Here is a 15,114-nt window from a genome sequence, read left to right on the forward strand (position 1 = left end):
TAAGAATTATCACAGATATGTCTTGAACTTCTCCCCGGAACTGAAGCAGTGGGAACACTTTCAAACACCTTACCTTGAGATCAGAACCCAGAACAGGAGCCCACTCTCATCACAATCAGTCACACTAGCTAGACCATTTCGACAAGAGGAGGAAACAGGCATTCAAATTAGAAAAGAAGTACACCTAGCATTATTCACAGATGACATGATTTTATATAAAGAAAAATCTAAAGAATACATTAAAAACTACTACAAATAAATGATTCCAGAAGTTTCAGGATAAAATATTCAACACACAAAAATCAATCATATTTCTGTCTAGCAACAATGACCAAAGTAAAAAAAAAATATTAAGAAAACAATCCCATTTCCTACAGCATCAAAAAGGATAAAACACTTGAGAATAAACCTAAAAAAGAAGGTAGAAGAACTCTGGAATGAAAACTACCGAACATTACTAAAAGAAACAAAGGAAAGACACCCATGTACTCCTGGATGGCGAGACAACATTAAAATGCCCATGTCACACACAGCAATCTACACCTTACACGATCCCCACCAAAATCCTCACGAGATTTTTCACAGAAATAGAAAAAAAATCTTAATAGTCATAAAGAATCTCAAAGGATTCCAAATAGCCAATCTGGAAAAAGCGGAGCAGGAGGCCCTCATCCTTCCTGATTTCAAAGCGACGGCGATCAAGTCGACCCGGTACTGCCATAAAGACAGACCTGTCCACCTACCTGGACACCCCATCAGACGGAATAGGGAACTCAAATACATCATTGCATATGTGGCCAGATAATTTTCCACAAAGGTGTCAGGAATGTACAATGAGGAAAAGTCTTTTCAACAAACAATTCTGGGAAAAGTGGATATTCACATGCAAACAAATGAAGCTGGACCCAAACTTTATACCACATGCAAAAAATTAACTTGGCTTCAACCAAGGAGCTAAAATTACAAAACTCCTAAAAGAAGACATAGGGGAAAGCTTTAGGATGTTGGATTGAGCTACAAGGCTTTGGATATGGCATCAGAAGTGTAGACAAAAAAGCAAATATGGACACATGAGACTACAGTAAATAGAAACTTTTGTGTGTCAAAGGAAAAAAATTAACACAGTAAAACTCCACAATCAAACTGGAAAGATATTTGGAAATTAGAACTCAAATTTTTTTTAAAGGAATGTCAACAAGGAAAAATCAAATAACCCAGCTGAAAATGGACAAAAGATTTAAATAACTACGTGTTCAAAGATGACATCCAAATGGAAAACCCAGCACATCAGGTGATACTCAACATCATGCATTATGAAGGAAAAGAAAACCAAAACCACAATCAGAAGCGACCACACCCCCATGAGGATGACCAACGCTAAAAGAAGATGAACAAGTGTTGGCGAGGAAGCAGAGAAAACGGAGCCCTGCCATGCTGGCAGGAATGGGCACTGGCACACCACTGTGGAAGACACTACAGAGGTTCCTCAAAAAACCAGCAGCAACCCGTTTGAAGGTGTACATCCAAAAGAATTCAAGCAGACCATGGAGACGCACGCTCAAGTTCACCAAGGCATCCTTCACAATAACCAGAGCTGAGAGCAGCCCAACAGATGAACTGACGTGAAAATGTGGCTCAGACACACAGTGGAGCATCACACAGCTGGAAAGCAGAAGGACTCCCTGTTACTCACTGCAAGATGCATGACCCTCAAGGACACTGTGCTAAGCAAAACAAGCCAGCCACAAAAGGACAGAGACCCTGACTCCACTCGTGTGCAGCCCCTAGAATAGTCAGAGCCTGAGAAACAGGTGGAAGGCATGACCAGGGCACGGAGTGGGAGAGTGAACTGATGTCTGCTGGATAGGCCCTGCAAGACGAAAAGGCTCAAGAAAGCTGCTGCAAGACAATGCAAAAATACTTCACACTACTGAACTGGACACTCAGGGAAGGTTTAGACTGTAAATTTAACAGTATGTGTTTTTACCACAAAAGAAAAAAGGGCTTGTATTAAATGATGTACCAAGTATGAAGCACGAACTGTAAACAACGACAGCACTGTAAGCACGCACTACACACACACACACACAAAAGCAATAAGTTTCCATTAATTCTCTCCTAGGAGAGAAAGTGAAAATAAAATTTAAAAGCAACATAGGGACACTTTAAATTTCCCTACGTCAAGTTCTTAACTATAATGTATGAATATACACACTGGCCCTAGAACAAAACAACCAAGTTCAACAGTAATATAGGATGTATAAAAATAAAACGCTAGCCGGGCATGGTGGTGCACACCTGTAATCAAAGTCACCTGTTAAAAAGCCTTTTATTAGAGACTCAGCGAGGCCTCGTCTCTAATAAAATATAAGAAAAGGCTGGGGATGTGGCTCAGTGATTAAGGGCCCCTGGGTTCAATCCCTGGTATCAGAAATAAAAATAAATAAATGAAATGCTTTCTTTACTATTTTGAAAGTAAAGTAAGACTTGTCTAAATCTGGATATCATGTTTTAACACACAAAACTCAGATACTGTTAACACACGATGTTGTATCTAGTTGTATTTATCATTCACAGTTCTTCATGAGCCAAGAGTGAATCATGTTGAATGCAGCAGAGTGCTACGGTGTGAGTCTTGATGTCCCCACAAGGCTTGATCCCCAGAGAAGTGCTGCTCAGAGGGGGTGGTAGGGCCTGGTGGGTGGCTTCAGGCTGCACTGTGGGGCCGCAGACTCCTCCTCCTCCTCTCTCTTGTACACATAGAAAATTCCTTATAACTCGTTCCTCTCTCCATCTCTGGCCAGGAGGTGAGCAGAGGGCTCCTCTACATGCTCCCACCACGACATCCGCCTCGCCACTGGTCAGAAGCATCAGGCCGACTGACCATGGACTGGCCCCTTCAAAACCATGAGCTAAAGCAAACCTTCCTGCACTCGATGTCAATGATCTTAGGCTTCTGCCACAGCCAGACATCCCGGGAGACAGTCCTACCCCAGGGGAGGCCTCCCAGGGGAGGCCAGGCTGGTTCCTTCTCTCTTCCTACCCCACCCACCATCACTTCCTTTCCGATTTAAGAATGAGAATCTCTGCTTGCCATCCTCATCAAAATCTCCTTGCCAGAAGGAACCTGATAAAATTTTATAGAGAAAAATAACAGCAGCCAGGTTTAGTGTGGAATGCTTCTTCAGAGTATTTGCATTTTGAACAAGGAGTGAGCTCCCTTTGGTTAAAGAAATTAACCTTATCATTAAGGAGAATGAGATATGAAAGAAACGGAGATTTGAAAGAAATTCTTTAGGTTGTTGCCTACTAGGTTAACACAAACCCCACAACATCACAGGATTCCTCTACTTGTAGCATTAGGGCCATAATGCTTTAAAAAAAAAAAAAAATGAAGCCATTAGAATTAAATATCAACTTTATTATCTTCAATATAAATGTAACTGCCTTCAAGAAGACTTACTCTACCATGAGACCACTCAAAAAATTGTATAGAAATTCTTTAAAATTGCCAAATAATGAGATATAGTTCTTTTTAACATTGAAGAGAGGCAGGAGAGAGAGGATGGAGGAATGGGAGAAGAGAGGAAGCCGCACAGGTCTGCTCCTCACATGGGAGCTGGGTCCACACTCACTGCACACGGGGAACCCCAGAGTCCATGTTCTCTGTCATCATGGGGGAGCCTGCTGCTCTGAGGTATGTCAGGACCACACAGGTATGAGGAGGGCTGTGCTTGCCGACCTCCTGTTTTAATGAATATATACCCTTGATAACACTTTTCTTTAGAAGCATGAAAAACATTAAAGGAAAAGTCACTTACCTGAATGTAATATATGCCCTTCTCCTGAGCATACATCATGAGAAAACAGTAATCTAGGTTTTGCTTTGTTCTCCATCTGAAACAAATAGTTTCAAAATAGGTTAGGAATCAGACTGAAATTCAACAAAGTAAGATTAAATGTATAAACCTCAAGTGTCTATTATAACACAGGATAAAGAGACAAAGAAAATTCTCTTTTCTCTAATGCAGGCTTTATCAAATATATTCCTAAGAACACTAATCTTCAAGATGTCCTAAAGAAAAAAGGAATCTTAGGACAAGTAAATTTGGGAAACACGTGCACATATTCCTCTCCTGGAGTCAGGCTAGTATGTAAGAGGCACTAAAACATCTAACAGCAAAGACTTTCCTGGGGGAAAAAAAAATTTTTTTTTTAACCATGCTGGGGATCAAACCCAGGCATCATGGATGCTAGGCAGGTCACTGAGCTACACCCACAACCCAAGAAAAAAAAAATTTAATCCAATATTTTCCAAACTTCCTTGACCACAGGAAATGGTCAAGTAACATCTGAATGTCTTGATGAACTAATCCTTAGAAAAATCATATTTTGGGGAACTGTGGTGCTTAGGACTGTGTTTTACATATAGGTACAGATTTAAAAATAGGTATGGAACACAGGTACAAATACATATATATTTAATGCTAAAAATATTTAAATGTAGAATATTTAAACTGTTCAGTGAATTCCTGGCAGCCTGTAGAAACACACTAAAAATGAGTAACAGAAGTGGTTCCAAAAGCCAGTTTAAGGAAAACACAGTAAACTAAAAGCTCATAAGAAAACTTTTCCAGAACACATCTCACAAGCTGCCCTGGGTTTCAGGAGATAACCTAGAATATTTCAGCAAATCCAGTCCTAAAAGTTTTGCAGCTTTGATGAACAGGAACTATATTTATTAACTACCACACTCACAGAACGGAAGACTTTCAAGGACACTCGGCTCACCTCACTCTTTCTTTCGAGTCTCCAAATGTCTCCTTTAGGTTTGTCAAGTCAGGGTAATAGCTTTCAGGGGGTGATATCACTTCCACCAAGCCAGAACTGATTTCTTTAGAAAATCTGCCATGAGAAAGGTAAGCTCAATTATTGAAGCTCTGGGAGATTTATTTATCTTAATGTTCAATTTAGCATGTTTTACAAAAAACACATCAGAAGCATGTGTAGCAGGAATAATGTGACAGTCACAATGTGCAATATGAATTGCTTATCACTGAGTTTATTTATTGAAAACACAGGTTTTTCTAGTAGCACAAGGTTTGGGGTTTTGTTGTTCTTGTTCTTAATGCATAAAAAAAAATAGTGTAAAATGCCGACCCTTAGAGTGACAGAGCCCAGGAGAAGTGCAGGCCTCACATTCCTACAGGTAATTGGAATTATTTTTAAAAAAGACATCAAGGTATCACTGAAAGTAGGGAATTAAAGAAAAGCAAACAGATTAATTTGAGTATATATCATAATATATACACTTGTGCAAAATTCAAAGTTCTTCAATTCTGGAAGCTTTTAGTTGTGAGTTATAGACTGTTACTCCAGCCGAGTGCTTCTCACCTGGGGGTGATTTTATCCTTCCGAGGACACTGAGCAATGTCTGGAGGCATTCTGACTTGTGACTGTGGGGAATACTACTAAAGATACCTGTTAAACAGTCTGCACGGGTCAGCCCTGACAACAGAGTTATCTCACCACAAATGCTAACAGTGCTGAGCTTGAGAAACCCTTTTCTGAAGTTTTCAATCAGTCTGCACTGACACAAATGTAATTTCTCCACATTTGCATTCTTCCTCATTGTGTTTTTTTGCAAATCTCCAGAGAATGCTTATGTAACTACCTGCCTTTGCACAAATGCTCTTAGTGCTTAACTGTACTTTTTTTTCTGGCCTTGGTTTTCCTGCACATTGAGGAAGAAGTCAATCAACAGAATCACTCACAATCCCGACACACACCTGCCCATGTGGTCTATGGGGAAGGGAAAGGATCATTATTTACTGCCCTGTTTCTTCATTTTAGGAGTCCACATACTAAAATGCATTTCTATAAAGAATACCAAGAACTTTAGCACTTGAAAAAAATCTGACAAATGACAATTTAATCCTGAACTATGCATAGTATTTTTTAAATCTCCAGGTTTAGCATTTCAACAAAGTGTCAGATTATTTTAAATAGAGCGCTAGAGAATAATTGTGACTTCTGTCTTTTTTAAAATAGATACAATTCTATGAAGAAACCTATGTCAAGACTAATTTTTGTATCATTATTAGTTTTTAGAATATTGCCTTAGTATTTTTAATAATCTGTGAAACCTACTAAGCTTTCCACCTATGACCTGCTATATATGCCCTGCATACAACAGGATCAGATTCAGACACAGCTCAGGACTAAGGTCTGAAATGGCTACCTGAATATATGCCACGACAGCAAAAAATTCTGGCTGTCAAACAGAGGGTGAAAGATTTAAATAATCTCTTAAGGTTACATTCACTGCCTCCAAGAACAAGTATTTATTTGATAGTGTTACACATATGACATTCAAATCTCTTCTACACTGAAATACACCAATTTATTCCATCAGATAAATGGACTTATATACACCTGCTTTATAACAACGTAAAAGACAATGGTGGGTGGTCTAATGAATGATCATCTCCAGAGAGAAATTAACTATCAAGGCAGGTGTTTCATTTCACCAAAAAGCCAAAGACAGCAGTTAACTGAAATATTTCCATTTCCTAATTAAAAAGGACTTACTCTTTCTCCAGGTTGGCCACAACACTGTGTACATAATCAATATCTGTCTGGGGAAGAAAAAAAAATCATACCTAAATTCATATTTTTATTTAATCTTTTTATATTTTTTATTAAACTTTCAATACTAAACTCAAAATTAGGCAAATAATAAAACATGCATCAGAAACATTAAACTTTCAGACAAGGGATTTGCATTTCTGTATTTTACTGTATTATTGTGCTATTCAATATCATTAATTACTTCAAACAGCAGATTTGTAAGTTTTTATTATTTTCAATTGTCTACACTCAATTCACCATAAAAATGACACAAAAACCATTCCTACTTCTCTTGAAGCATCCAGACCCTGAGTAGTGGGCAGAGGCACCACAGACACAGCCTACTGTTGGGAAAGACTTTTCCATTTGGAATCTTAAAACTTAGGTTCAAGATTTGCCTCTCTGATAAATATTGCAGCAGCATTTGATACTTCATTCGATCTCCAGAGCAGCTTTATGTAGTATGAGAGGCTGGAGTTAATCTCTATGTGTATCCAAGTAAGGAAACCAAGCATTTAAATGACTTTGGTGACATTATAAAAGTTACACACAAGGCTTAATAAAGACTTTTTCAAATTTGGAAAAAAAAAGATTTGCCTCTGTGGCTACGGACTGTATCATCTGAAATAAGTTACTTCTCTGAGTTTAAGTTTCCTATTTTATTTAAAAAAAAAAAAAAAGTGGGAGAAAAATTAGACCCCAGAGATGACAAGTTTAAATAACATCACTGAAAATCATGCAGTGCAGAGACATGCTGGTTGCTCGGAGACTCCTGCAAAGGAAGTCACGCCTCTGACAGACCCAGATACACCTGCCAAGCCAACCCAGGTCTCTGGTGGACACCCCCTTGCCTCTCTCCCACTGGTTGGCAGCAAAGACAGGTGGTCACTGAGCTCTTAGGGCTTGATTACTTTAGGAGAACAATTTTTCTTGCTATCTTTTCAAAAGGCATATAGGGCTTTTTAAAAGGTAGTATTATTACCCAATTCTGAGAATAAGTGTGAACCTAAAATGGTATGCATATTCTAGGGGACAGCATGTTTGAAAAGGAAAGAAGAAAGACATAAGAAGCAAAAAAAGATATAGCATTTTTCCCTAAGAATCAAGTGTTCATCCTGGTTAAGTAAAATTAAAATTTTAAAGAAAAAAAATTAAGAGCCAGACTGATACGTGCTACAAGAGGACGGACCTTGAAACCACCATGCTAAGTGGGAAACGCCGGCCACGAAGGACTGCGCATTGTACGACTGCTTTTATAGGAAACAGCCTATAAAGGGCAAGGATCTGTCGGAACAGAAAGGGGATTTGCAGTTACCTAAAGCTGGGGGAAGAGGAGGAGGAATGGGTAACAGCTACGAGTTTCTCTGTAAGATGATGAAAATGTTCTAAGTTGATTGAGGTCAACTTCACAGCTCCACGAAGCTGAACATGCCTTCAGCAGCACGGCGGGAAGTTCAACCCAGCTTGAGCCCCTCCATGGCCGCCTCCAGCCCAGACTCAGCCCACTCCAATGAACCTGCCTAAGCACAACACCCACCTCTGCCACTTCAGAGGAACATAGGGGCTAGACCTGCTTGACCCAGGAAGTCAAGTGTTGGCTCCACTCAGCCAAAATCCCCCAAAGGCCTTCCTGGACAGGGTCGGCATATTGTGAAGAAGCTCAGGGGGTAGGGTTATTTGACCCAGGAGGTCAAATAGTCCCTCAACTCAGCCAAAAGCCCACTCTGTGGCACCGTTCTGATAAGGAGGCAGTCTTCAATCATGCATTCCAAGGAGCAAAGCCTCTGATCCCACTCATCCTAAAGAGCAATTCTGCCTAACCTTGGAATCGGTAGCCCTGCCCGTCAACAGATCCTGAATAGTGGAACTGCCTGACTAGGGAGGACATCCCTGACTGGCATGACCAGAAGCCACCATGCTATCCAGCCAGGACCACATCCAACTAGAGAGCTCACTAGAAGCTCTGCCTCTCCAGCATTCTCACCAGTTGGCCCTCTAGAATCACAGGCTAAATAGAAGGATGGGCCCTGCCAAAGAATGACTACAAGGCCAGAAGAGGGAGCCGTCTCCTCAGATGTACACGAAGTAATGCACAGGGAATCATAACACCTGGATATATATATCTCCAGTAATGGACCCTAAAGATATGGCAATATATGAAATGACTGACATTCAGTAAACCACAGAAATATAGGGCTAGAAAATCAAATGTAATTTGGAAAGCAATACATAAAAAAGCAAAAACTTTGATAGAGAAATAGAAATTTTTTTAAATAACCTGGCAGGAATTCTGGAAATGAAGACTACAATGACTGAACTAAAAATTTCAACAGAAAGCTATGACTTGATCAAGCAAAACAATCAGTGAGTTAAAGGATAGGACATTTGAAATTACTTGGTCAGAGAAACAGAGAGGGGGGAGGGGCGAGAGGGAAGCGCGGGGAGGTGGCGTCTCCGCGGACCCGCCCGGGCCGCCCCTCCCCCGCCGCGCCCCCGCCGGGATCCGGCCCCCCGGGGCCTCTGCAGCGGCTACGGCGTCGGGACGGGCCGGCAGCCCCCGCCGCGCCGGGGAAGGCTCTTTGTCCCTTCCTTCGGGCCGCGACCCTGCCCCCGGGATGTCACCGCCGCGACCCCGTCGGCCCGGGGCGGAGAAGCGAGCGTGGCTCTGGCTGCGTGAGCGGAGCGGGGCGGGCTCAGCCCCGAGCTGCGGGGATGGGGAGCCGGGGCAGCAGCCGCTCTCACTTCTTGTTCTGTTTTTGACAGCTCAGTTCTGTTCCACTTTGGGAGCGAGAGAGGAAGTCAGATGCTCTTTTTAAACTCGCTCTTCAAAACTCATCTCCTGGGTTACTGTTTTACAGAGTCTATATGAGTGGAGGCAACCTTGCTGAAGATGAAGATTATACAATATTAGAAGAGTTTTTTTTTTTTTAAAAGTCTTGATTGGCGGCTCGTCTCCAGTTACTGCTTTTCAGTCAAGTCTGTTTGCTTCATCAGAAATGTTTTTTACAATCTCAAGAAAAAATATGTCCCAGAAATTGAGTTTACTATTGCTTGTATTTGGACTCATTTGGGGATTGATGTTACTGCATTATACTTTTCAACAACCACGACATCAAAGCAGTGTCAAGTTACGTGAACAGATACCAGATTTAAGCAAAAGATACGTTAAAGCTCTAGCAGAGGAAAATAAGAACACAGTGGATGTTGAGAATGGTGCTTCCATGGCAGGATATGCGGATCTGAAAAGAACAATTGCTGTCCTTTTGGATGATATTTTGCAACGCTTGGTGAAGCTGGAGAACAAAGTCGACTATATTGTTGTGAATGGCTCTGCCACCAACGCAACCAATGGTACTAGTGGGAATTTGGTGCCAGTAACCACAAATAAAAGGATAAATGCATCAGGCAGCATTAGATAGCAGTTGAAGATCACCCTGTGCTGCTTCATCCACTGTGGATTATATCCTGTTGCAGAAAAGCTTTTTAATTCTGGCTAGGACAAAATAATACTTTATAAAAACTCCATGTGTATTTTCAAGGAGTGTGCTAGATTCATGAAACTCTTAATTCTGTATATAAAATTTTAAAATGTTATTAGTTTGCTGTCAAGCAAGTCTCTTCAATGCTGTATTATATCCTTAAAGGGAATTCGATAACATGGTTAATGTAGTAATAAGCAGGTAGGTGATCTTGTATAAATCTTTTGTTTGAGATCAAGCTGAAACAAAAACACTAAAGACATATTCATTTCTATAAAATATTTATTTAAGTATATAACTTGTTTTTTCAGACAAGTGGAGAATATTGTTATTGAATCATTCTGTCACTTGTTCTCAGTAGATGTAACTGTTGGACTAAGGCTATTAGAAAATGTGCTTTACTTCCAGTACTATATTTTGTAACTAAGCTTATGAGCAGAGAAAGGAAGTATAATGTTGAAAATAATGTTTTGAAATCATGACCCAAAGAATGTCTTCATTTGCACTATCCTTCAAAATAACTGAAGGTTAATTATTGTATATTTTTAAAAATTACATTTGTAAGAATATAATCTTGAAATGGGTAGCAGTCACTGTCCATAAGCTATTCTTAACATTGGGGGCAATTTAATAATAACATTAAAATAGTATTCTTTAATCTCATACTTAAAATTTTCTTACATATAGTTTAAAGAATAAGAGATATTTTTATGATGAAATTAAAAATAACTATTCATGATATTTCACATATCTGAATGTTGCTTTAAAAGTTCAACCCCTTAGCTGGGTGCAGTGTCCCTTAACTGTAGTCCCAGCTGCTTAGGAGGCTGAGACTGGAGGATCAAGAGTATAAGGCCATCCTGGGCAACATAGTGAGACCCTGTCTACACAAAACAAAACAAACAAAAAGCATTTAATCCCTTGAGTATTTATGTGATCCAGAATGCACATTATTTCCACATTTGGGTGATTTTTGCTTTTGTTATGTTGGTGAGGAGAAGGGGACTCTTGAGGATTTTTAACCAGATATGTATAATAAAGGTGTTTGTGCTGCATAAAATTGCTTAGAAAATGTTAATATTACTTGATGTTATATAAGAGTATTGTACTTTATGAAACTTTTTAATTAGGTTTTCATTTTATATAATGACCACTTAAAATAATTAAGAACATTTAATTTAAATTATAAAGATTGGCTATCCTTTCAGTGAAACAGCTACTGTGTACAGCACAAGAAATCTCAATCTTGGGTAATTCTAGTATAGAATGAAGTACACCTTTATTTAAATTTCCCTTGTAGCAAATCTAATTGCTATATGGTACCCTATATGTCATAGTATTTATTCTCTGTAAAACCTGCTAAAGTGCAGCTAGCTTCTAGATTTAGGCTATATGGAATTTAGTTTTAGATATTGTATTCATTATTATAATATGCTACCACAAATAGTAACAATAATTATAATATTTTGTTAAAATAAATGTGAGAAAGTATTGTTTAAAAGATGATTTCCAGACTGTCTTTTCTGTACCTTTATATGAAGAGATTAATTGTATACCATCGCCAGGTGAAGTTTGGAATAATTGGTCTCTCTGATGAGATGTGGACATTTTTGTTTCTTGTTTTTTTTTTTCAGGGATGAAATAAAATATATTGTTTGTACTTACAAAGTGTTATACATTTTTAAAGTAGTGGTTATGTACTTAATAAGTAGTAAAAAATAATTAAAAGAAATTTTAACATAAAAAAAAAAAAAGAGAGGGGGCAGGGAGGGAGGAAAAAAGAGAACTTCAAGAGGTCAAATCTTCATGTAACAGGAGTTGCAGAAGTTGAAAAAAAAAGAGAAGAAAGGTCCGAAAGTATACTTATATAGTGGAAAATTTCCCTAATATGGGGGTAGATGCCAACAACCAGGCACTGGAAGCACAGAGCTCTCCAATAAAATTTAACCCAAAAAGGAGTTCAACAAGATACACAATAATCAATCAATCAATCAAAGACTATGTTCTCACAGCAAAAAGGCTAAGAAACTCCTGGCATATCAAGGGCCCCCGATGAAACTACCTCCAGATGTCTGCAGAAATCCTGGAAGACAGGAGAGTAGAATGATGAATTCAAAACACTGAAGAAAAAACCAAGAATACCTTACCCAGTAAAACTGTCTTTCTAAAATAAAAACTTCCCTGGATAAACAAAAACTAAGGGAGTTCATCACCTGACTTTAAGGAGCTCCCTGGGTAAAGGGAGTGTTTAAGCTGAAACAAAAGTTCTCTAAATAGCACACAACACATATGAAATCATGAACCTCAATGATCTAAGGAAAACCGCCATATTCAGAGTACTCTAGACAAAGTGTATATAGCAAGTCTGTTCCTAGCACAAGGGTTAAAAGACAAAACTAGTCACAACTACAGGAGCAGAAATGAATGAAATTGCAACAAAAAAAAATTCAAAAACTTGACAAAGCAAAAAGTTGGTTCTTTGAAAAATGATATAAATTCTCATACCCAAAACATAAAATGTGATAGAAGGAATAAGAGCAGAGCTGTGCATAGTCAGCCTGAAACAGGCTGCTGTGGGTTTAGGTTGCTCTGTGTAAGCCTCACAAAGCAAAGTTCTTCAGTGGAAGCACACAACCAAAACAGAAGTGTTCAAGCATAGCAGCACACCAAACCAGAGAGGAAAACAGCAAGAAGGAAGTACTACAAAACAATCTGAAGGCATCAGCAAAATGGCAATCAATAGTCCTTACCTATCAGTAAGTACCTCGAATGTGAATGGATTAAATTCTCCAATAAAAATATAGTGACTGGATTAAAAAAATAACCACCACCAAGACCCAACCCTATGCCTGCAAGAGTTAATTCACTTTGAAGGACACTCACACAGTCTGTAAGGGCTGGAGAAAGATTTCTCATGGAAACCAATAAAAAAGCAGATGTGTTTTATATCAGACAAATAGACTAATAAACTATAACGACATTCTACAGTTAGGGGATCAATTCATATAATTTTAAGTGTTTCCACACCCAACATCAAAGCACCTAAATATACAAAATGAACACTGAAAACTCCGAAGGAGGGATGGTGTTCCTGAAGAGTGATCCCAAAGACTTTTTGCCATGGCTGCACAGATGTCAGGCTCCCTGGGATCTCCTGACTGTTCCTTCACCAGCCCTGGGGCATTCCCCATGTGGGACCTAATACGGCCAACACTCAAAGGTGTCATTTTCTGAGCAGCATTCTCCCCTTTAGAACTGTGCTCTGCAGTTCCAGCTCTTCTGTCTGGTGCCCCTTCTACACTGGGACAGAGAATGTATCCAGGCAGAACACTGGGATAAGCATGGTGATCTCTCTCTCTCTCTCTCAAGCAACCACATCCTGTGCAGTCTGCTATCCAGTGTCTGAGAACAGTTGATTCACATATTTTGTCCAGCCTTCTACTTGCTGACATCAGGAAGTCCAGTTCTTGCTAACTCCACCATGGTGAGAAACAGAAGTCATTTAACTTAATAAGGAACCACCAAGAATTCCAGAAATACAATGTGTGCATGTAACAGATTAGCAGGATTCAAAGGATAGGGATGTGTCAAAATGGGGCTGGCAGCTCACAATAAATTTTATTTCCCTAGGATCCAAAGAAAAGCTATTACTACCCACTTAATGCTTGATTTTATACTTCCAGTTAAATATGGCACACCAACAAAGCCAAACAAATGCCACAATATTTTAGTTAGCCAAGTTTCCAAAATGGTCAATGGTTGAAAGATAGTAAGAAAGAGGAAGTTCAAGGAAGGGCTAGACAAAAGAAAAAAATTACTTCTTCATTTGTAATACATCTGCATAGCTTTCCGGCTGCTAACTAGGAGGCTGGTGCCTGATGCCGCAAGGGCTCACACCCGTTCCTGCACTCCACCCGTTCCTTTGCATGCCATCCATGGCTTGTCTTCATTCTAAAATGGCAGAGTTCAACGGTTCCAAGAGACTGGATGACCCACAAAGTCTAAAATACTTACCACTGACCCTTACAAAGTTTGTCCTTCCCCTTGACTGACAGCAAAGCGAAGTTCTTAAGATGAACTGTAGTGTCATATGTGGTCTGGCCCAGCCTGTCCTTCTCTGACTGCCCCATACTAGTGGGGCCCCTGCCTCCTCCACCCAGTCCATCAGGCCTCTCCTTGCTGTTCTGCAAAATGTGCCAAGCAATGCTCTGGCTCAGGGCCTCTGCATATACAGCGCTCTGCTGTTATCATTTCTGTCCTGCCTCCTTCAGGTCTCCCTGCTAACCCCGCACTGGACAACCATGCATCCCCTTTCTTCCTTACCAGTTTATCCTCCACCCTGCTCTCTAACATCTAACATACTGCAAATTTCAATTTTTTTCTGTCCTTCTCTATAAGTTACAATGGGCAGAGGTTTTGTTTTATTAGACATATGCTTAACATTTACCACTCTTTCAGAAAATACTTGTTGAATCACCAGAAAATTTTATGGGATAATATGTGTAGATGCAATTTCTTCTCAATAGTCACTTGTGTGATTTATGACCAATGCATATACAAACATCTTAAAATCTAGCTATTGGGAAATTACAGGCCAAAAATACTACTGAAGCACCTATAATGATCTATAAAGACTAGAAACAAAAAATAGAAGATAATCAGCAAGTGTACAGAAGACTTGAACAACACAGTTCGCCAACTTGGTCCGACCAACATCTACAGAATTCTCTACAGCAGAATCCACTCCAAAGCACAGGGAACCTGGCTGGACAGATCACACACTGGGCCATAAACAAGTATTGCTAAATGTTAAAGGACTGAAATCACACAAACTATGTTCTCTCACCACAATGGAGTTGAATAAGAAATTGGTAACAGGAAAATTTGGAAAGTCCTCAAACAGATAAAAATTTAATAGCACAATAACCTCTGGGTCAAATAAGAAATTACAGGGTATGATAAAGTATTTTTGATCTGAATAAAAATTAAAACATGATATATCAAA

At 39.5% G+C, this 15,114-nt stretch overlaps 2 protein-coding genes across 9 annotated transcripts in view; one reads left to right on the plus strand and one right to left on the minus strand.

Annotated features, from left to right (window-relative positions):
- MGAT4A (alpha-1,3-mannosyl-glycoprotein 4-beta-N-acetylglucosaminyltransferase A) overlaps positions 1 to 15,114 on the minus strand; it is an 86,245-nt gene that overhangs the window by 17,373 nt on the left and 53,758 nt on the right. For all 8 annotated transcript variants that reach the window (XM_079111333.1, XM_079111332.1, XM_079111334.1 and 5 more), the window contains 3 exons: positions 6,592 to 6,638; positions 4,792 to 4,905; positions 3,822 to 3,897 (listed from right to left, as the gene is read on the minus strand). In XM_079111333.1, the coding sequence (XP_078967459.1) occupies positions 3,822 to 3,897; positions 4,792 to 4,905; positions 6,592 to 6,638 (237 nt within the window). The remainder of the gene's footprint in view (positions 1 to 3,821; positions 3,898 to 4,791; positions 4,906 to 6,591; positions 6,639 to 15,114) is intronic.
- Positions 9,082 to 11,000, plus strand: LOC306644403 (coiled-coil domain-containing protein 126-like). The gene has a single exon (XM_079111355.1). It carries the CDS (start codon positions 9,627 to 9,629, stop codon positions 10,047 to 10,049), a length of 423 nt encoding a protein of 140 aa, XP_078967481.1. The 5' UTR covers positions 9,082 to 9,626; the 3' UTR covers positions 10,050 to 11,000.

The sequence above is a fragment of the Sciurus vulgaris genome, assembly GCF_902686455.1.
Source record: "Sciurus vulgaris genome assembly, chromosome: 14".
NCBI lineage: Eukaryota > Metazoa > Chordata > Mammalia > Rodentia > Sciuridae > Sciurus > Sciurus vulgaris.